This window comes from Tachypleus tridentatus, chromosome 4 (assembly GCF_004210375.1).
Source record: "Tachypleus tridentatus isolate NWPU-2018 chromosome 4, ASM421037v1, whole genome shotgun sequence".
Taxonomy (NCBI): Eukaryota; Metazoa; Arthropoda; class Merostomata; order Xiphosura; family Limulidae; genus Tachypleus; species Tachypleus tridentatus.
The window spans coordinates 51,791,534-51,797,533 of NC_134828.1; the positions used below are offsets into that span (position 1 = coordinate 51,791,534).

At 31.7% G+C, this 6,000-nt stretch overlaps 1 protein-coding gene across 3 annotated transcripts in view; it reads right to left on the reverse strand.

Annotated features, from left to right (window-relative positions):
- The window catches only part of LOC143249125 (uncharacterized), a 48,302-nt gene extending 46,870 nt beyond the window's left edge, over positions 1-1,432 (reverse strand). The window contains exon 1 of one of the 3 annotated variants that reach the window (XR_013027571.1): positions 796-1,432. Coding sequence is in view for 1 of the 3 variants with exons in the window: in XM_076498473.1 (XP_076354588.1) it covers positions 796-1,147 (352 nt within the window). In the remaining 2 variants the exon portion in view is untranslated. The remainder of the gene's footprint in view (positions 1-795) is intronic. The other 2 variants (XM_076498473.1, XM_076498474.1) reach the window with 2 other exon arrangements.
- Positions 1,433-6,000: the final 4,568 nt, after the last annotated feature.

A 6,000-nucleotide genomic window follows, 5' to 3' on the forward strand; every position in this document is an offset into this window, starting at 1 on the left:
CGTTGTTTTAGCGCAAAGATACACAGTAGGCTATCTGCACCGTGTCCACCATGGGAAATGCAACCCCGAATTTTGCGTTGTAAGTCCATAAACTTACCGTTGACTCATTGGAGTAAATAATGAAAGGTATAAAAAATTGCAAGTACAACATGACAAATCACTATTCTGAAAGTTTCATGTTTTACTCTCACTCCAGGTATTTGGTGACATAACCCAAAGTTTCGTAACAAGTAAAAATGGTTCAAAAGAAAAATTACGAATGCTACTAGAAATAATCTTTTACAAAACTAACAAAAATGAAATTAAATCGACAAAACGTCAGTCCTAAAATGTTGACCGTCTCATCTGAATGTTTACTACTTCTACAAAATATATTTGAACATTTTCCTAAATCAAATTAAATGGTATATGTAGAAAATATCAAAATTTCGATGTATTTTTCTTAAAGGAATGAGTTTTTTTCTTTTTGTAGTGCACTTACCTCCCTATATCCCATTAGTGTCTAAAGAAGCTCCATAACTATTAAATAACCTCCGTTTTTTAAAACATTTTATTATGATGTTCTGAATAATATGTTTTCACCTGAAATGATGTAACGTGTCTTTCGCACATTACAAGACACTGACCGATTAAAATTGTATATTTGGTTTAATTTTTCGCAAAACGAATCTATGATTGTGATAATTATTTTTCATTTATTCAGAAGTTTAACTTATAACAGAAATTTTACCCAAAATTACTGTTAGCTTATTTTTAGGATTTACACGATTAAAAAGAAACAATTAATACACTAACCTTTCTTACATGTCCCCTTCGTTATGGTATATATCTGATGAATGTCATTTTTTCGATAATGATAAATCTCGGGTGCTTGAGGTTCACATTGCAAGCCCAGATCACACCTGCCTAAATAATTATTCTCTCCGCCGCACGTCTGCCCCTCTTGTTTAGCACACACAGGGCAGCAGTTACAGACACCAAGTGTGAGACCACCCTTACATCGGAGTTGGGATGTTCGCCGGGGCCAGCAGTGGAGTTGCCAGCACTCTGGACATTTTAGGTCTAAGTTACTATCCGTTGAATTTAGCACAACAACAATAGACATATGGAAAATGAAAAGTAGCCGTAATAGGCTGTAATTTGACATAATTATACCACATATGTACTTAAAGACACAACATACCAGAAAAAGTATCTTTACTCTTTCATGAAGTTAAACTAACTTCCGCTAGAATGCAAGAGCCTACTTTACATCTTATGGTAAATAACGTACGCGTTTGAGAACCAGGTGTATCAAAATACAAATTCGCAAATCAGATCTAATGGACAGTAAAACCGTCCTTATAAGAACCACTGAAAGCCCCAACACTCGATCAGGTACTTCCAGTCATGGTGGGAAGTGCCAAAGAACCCCAGGAACATTTCGCCAGGGTGGAGACAGTTCACAAAGCCAAAACTAGAAGAGAAATTACGCACGTAGTAGTGTCACGTGTGTTTATTTTAAGAAACAGGCAGTGATTTAATACTCATTTGAAACCATACTTTAATAATATTTATCAGTTCGCACTTTGATGTAAAATATAAGTAAATAGACGAAACAGTTAATCCGTGATGACGAGAAAACCCACTTCTAGAGAAAATTATATATTTAAAAAATGCTGGTATGGATAGATAAAGCACTAATAGAGGGGCGAACAACGTTTCGACCTTCTTCGGTCATCTTCAGGTTCACAAAGAAAGAAAGGGTTACAGATAATCAACACTCCATTTTGTAATATATGATCTGTTTGGTCAAAGATGCATTGTATAGATATACTGATATGCTCAAATATAACAACAATATTGCAGAAAAATATGCGAAACAGTTAATCAACGCTCCATACTGTAAGGTTAAACGTGTTTGATCAAAGTTACATTGTACGGGTACACAAGTATCGGTCGTGATAAACATAGCATTTTAGAAACATAACAAGAATTGTCGGACAAACACTTGGCAAACATATACCAACGATATTACTCCATTAATTAACAAACTAAGATTCAGTTGTTTCAAAACTAGTTTTATTACAGGTTATTACTTCCAATAAGATCCAAAATTAATTGCCAACATTCCGATACATACGGTAAAAGTTTTCTTTGCAACAAAAATAATAATAAAAAATAGGAACATCAAAATCTACGTATTTCTCATGCACACAAAGATAAAGTACTATGATATTGATTACAATATAAAGCTCAAATTATAAACGTTATACATATCATTTGTAACAGATTTACTGCTGTAGACTCATTTTAATGCTTACGTTTCTTTTTGTATAGTCTTCTTTTTTGCATATGATGTATATTGTTAATTAACTCTGTATTGCGCAATTCCCGCTTGTTCTCGACACTCGTAGAGAGTTATTGAAAATGAAAAACAACAATATTTGTTTACGAAAACATCTTTGTTCAATTTTGCCAAACGAACTTTGTTGAACGTTTTAGAGGCTCACGTGATTGGTATAAAGGTAATATGCCAAGAAGAGAATATTATTGGACAGCTACAGTCGATGGGTTATCGGCCTAGAAAACTATAATTGTGATTAGCGTCCATTAATCGGAGAACTACAGAATTTGAGCAGGAACGTTATAGATTGCGGACGTTATTATATCTATGAAAACACTAAATATCTTTGCTGGAAGGAATAAATGTCATACCGGTGTGAGGTTATCCAAGAAAGACGGCGTTAGCTTAAGCAAGGTGCAACAATTACAACTCAGAATTACTTTGCTCATCGTGGACTTGGACCATCGATAAAATGTTCAGTTCTGGACTGGGTATAAGATCTGTAAGTTTTGTAAAACTGTTGTATATAAACCATCATTTGTAATAACTAGTAGTAATAATCGTTATTATAAATTGTATTGTTTTTAAGTTTGTATATCAAAATATATTTGTTAAAACAGGAATTTGTGTGTATCATTTTTTTGTTAGCAAGTAACAAACTTAATACATATTAACATTAAATTAACTACTAAGCTCAAATTCGAATATCCGGTTATTTAAGATACGAATACGTAACGTACATTACGTAATATATCCGATATATCCGGTTACTTTAGCATATGTAATATAATAAATCAAAGACTCGTCCAAAATAAAATAATAATACGTAACACGTTATGGGTAAATAAGTTGTGAATATGATATTTCATTAATAAAATACCAACTTACCATGCACCTCGTGTTTTGTAACAGTTCAGAAAGTTGTGTAACAAAACAACTGTTTTAGTTACGAAAATAGTTATTTTAAAAATATCCCTTATGAAATAAAACAAGCAAGAAAAATAATTAAAACCAACTAATCAAGTTTTTATACCTCAAAAAACAAAAACTAAAAAACATCAAACTTATATTCATTATTACTAACATAGAACTTTGTGACACATTGGTACGCCTGCGGACTCACAACTCTAGACACCAGGTTTCGATACCCATGGTGGGTAAAACACACATAGTCCATTTTGTAACATTGTCCTTAACTATAAATAAACAAATATACATCTCTCACTAAAATATATACTACTATTGTTCCTAACAATAATCAGCCACCGATATGATAGTATGTCAAATTTACAACTACAGTAACAGAAAAATTCACTCGAGATAACTAACATATCCAATCACATCTATAAACTAACCCTCTCTTTAGTAGAAGCTTACAAGACTAAACGATTATTTAGAACTGGCAATAACATCAAACACAAAACACGTGTCTTACACTTCGAGTCATACAGGATATATTCAAATAATAAAATGATTATCAAATGAAACGCCATCAGATCCCCGGACTGTTTTAATACTAACGTGCATCTTTCATTTTACACTTATCAGACAAAATGCCACAAGTATGTAGTCTGTATAATCATTTATCACATACTTTCTTTCAGTCTCTATTAAAATATATCTCTCATATTAAAAGCTTTCAAATGTCAAATTCCTACGATTAATTACTAGCCAATCATCATCAGTCTAGTTTTGTAGTTTTAGTAAATTTCATTCTCTTTACAATATTTTTAGATCAAAGTATAGGTTTTCTAACTGCTACATGACCAAATATTCCATTTTTTCATTGAATCTTGTTGATAATGTAGATCTGGACATATTTCTGTCATTTGGTCCGTAATTGTTTATCTCATACTTGAAATCAGTCTTTTTTTTCTGTTCTGGAGGCTGTGAAAACGTAAATGCTTAACATCAGTATCATTGAAATTAGAGATTATACTTCTTACTTACCTATTTTCAAATTTGCCTGGCTCTTAGTCTCGCGATCTAAGGTGTACTTGATAGTGTTTTTGGGGAGAATTTCAAGTTAGCAACAATTTAGCAGAGAGCTCAATAAGCATCACGTGAAGCTTTTATGCAAACTCTGTGCTCTTACAATACTCTTTTTGAGCCGTGGAGTGACAATAGAACTTAATATACATAGTGTTAAAAACTGTTTTATCGAGGTTTGTTCGTGGAGCGCTATTAAATTATTTTGGAAGTACCATTCTCTAGCTTTTTTTCTATATAGTTAAGACACTGCATGAAGTACCATGACAGCTGTTTCATACCCTAAATATGATCAGTATGTTCATTCAAGCAGAACCCTTGTGACATGCCCTTTGCATAAGTACATGGAAAATCTAAATAATGATAAGCATTTTCACCCTTGCTCATGCAGTTGTCAACAGAGATCAGTGAAGCATTATCATGTTGCAATTTACATTGACATGGAAGAATTAGCACCACCAAACGGAAAGAACGACAAAATATTCTCTTGTCTTAACACTTTTGCACAGTACTGAAGCTGTTCATAGCTTCTTTCAGGCAATGTTTTGTAGGTCATTTACTGTTTTGCTTTCATAAATCCTACATATTATACGAATGAGACAGTTATTATAACCAATAATCCGAAATATTTGATATTTAAGGTCACTGACCAGTTTCGTAATATACAAAACTAAACTTTAGATTTAGAAAAACAATTCGAATGTTAGGAACTAAAAATATCGTCAAGTGGTCATTGACATACAATAATTGAAGGCAGAGTTGGTCTTGTGTTTGTCTACTCTTTCATTTTAGCTCAGTCTTCTACATATTTAACAAAACATCAGTTACTATAATCATAGAAATGTGTATATAGTGAAAACAAACTCTACAATAGAATAGCTCTCTCAACATCGTCAACTTGACCGACCACGTGACCTCTTTATAATCGTTTAAAGTCTTTATAGATTTAATCCTTCAAGGTTTTAATATAATCTGCATATCTTTACAAAATTTGCCACTCTTTCAGTTAACTTTTTAAGTCCTTCAAATACAAAAATCAGTTTTAGTTAAGTATCTTTAATAAACTAAAATAAATAGTTGTCCATAAATATATAGAGTTTTTATCCGTGTGCAAAGTAATTTTCACGGTAAGATTAAAAATACTTTTTCTCATCTTAAAAATCTCAAAATTTCTCTGTGAAATCCTGAAAACCTACTAAATACACTTCACATGTTTTTGTTTTTTCACTAAAGCTTTGTATTTTATCTGTTATTTTCTCTACCTTATTTCAAAACTGGATCGGACAAGTTTGACAAATCTTATAACTACAAAAAAGTCGAAATAAATATAAATTATCCTTTTATTTTTTCTAAAATGTCTTCAAATTATAACATGAAGTTAGATTCGTTTATCATACGTCGCTCATGACAGCATATCTCTATTTATAATTACATTTTATTGTTTTATTGCCCTTTGAACTGTGTCTAACTATTAACACTTAATACTTGCGTTCGTGGTCGTGAAACGTTTTTATGATATTATTATTTATTCTGTCTAATCTAGTCTTAACTAACCTGAAAGGATTTTTATTTTCATATTAAAGTTATTTTTAAAAAATTAAATAAAGAACAAACACGAAAAACAAAAATTAAGATACTTACCAAACTTTTTTTTTTGCTGTTCATTGCTGGTGAAACTTGAACCT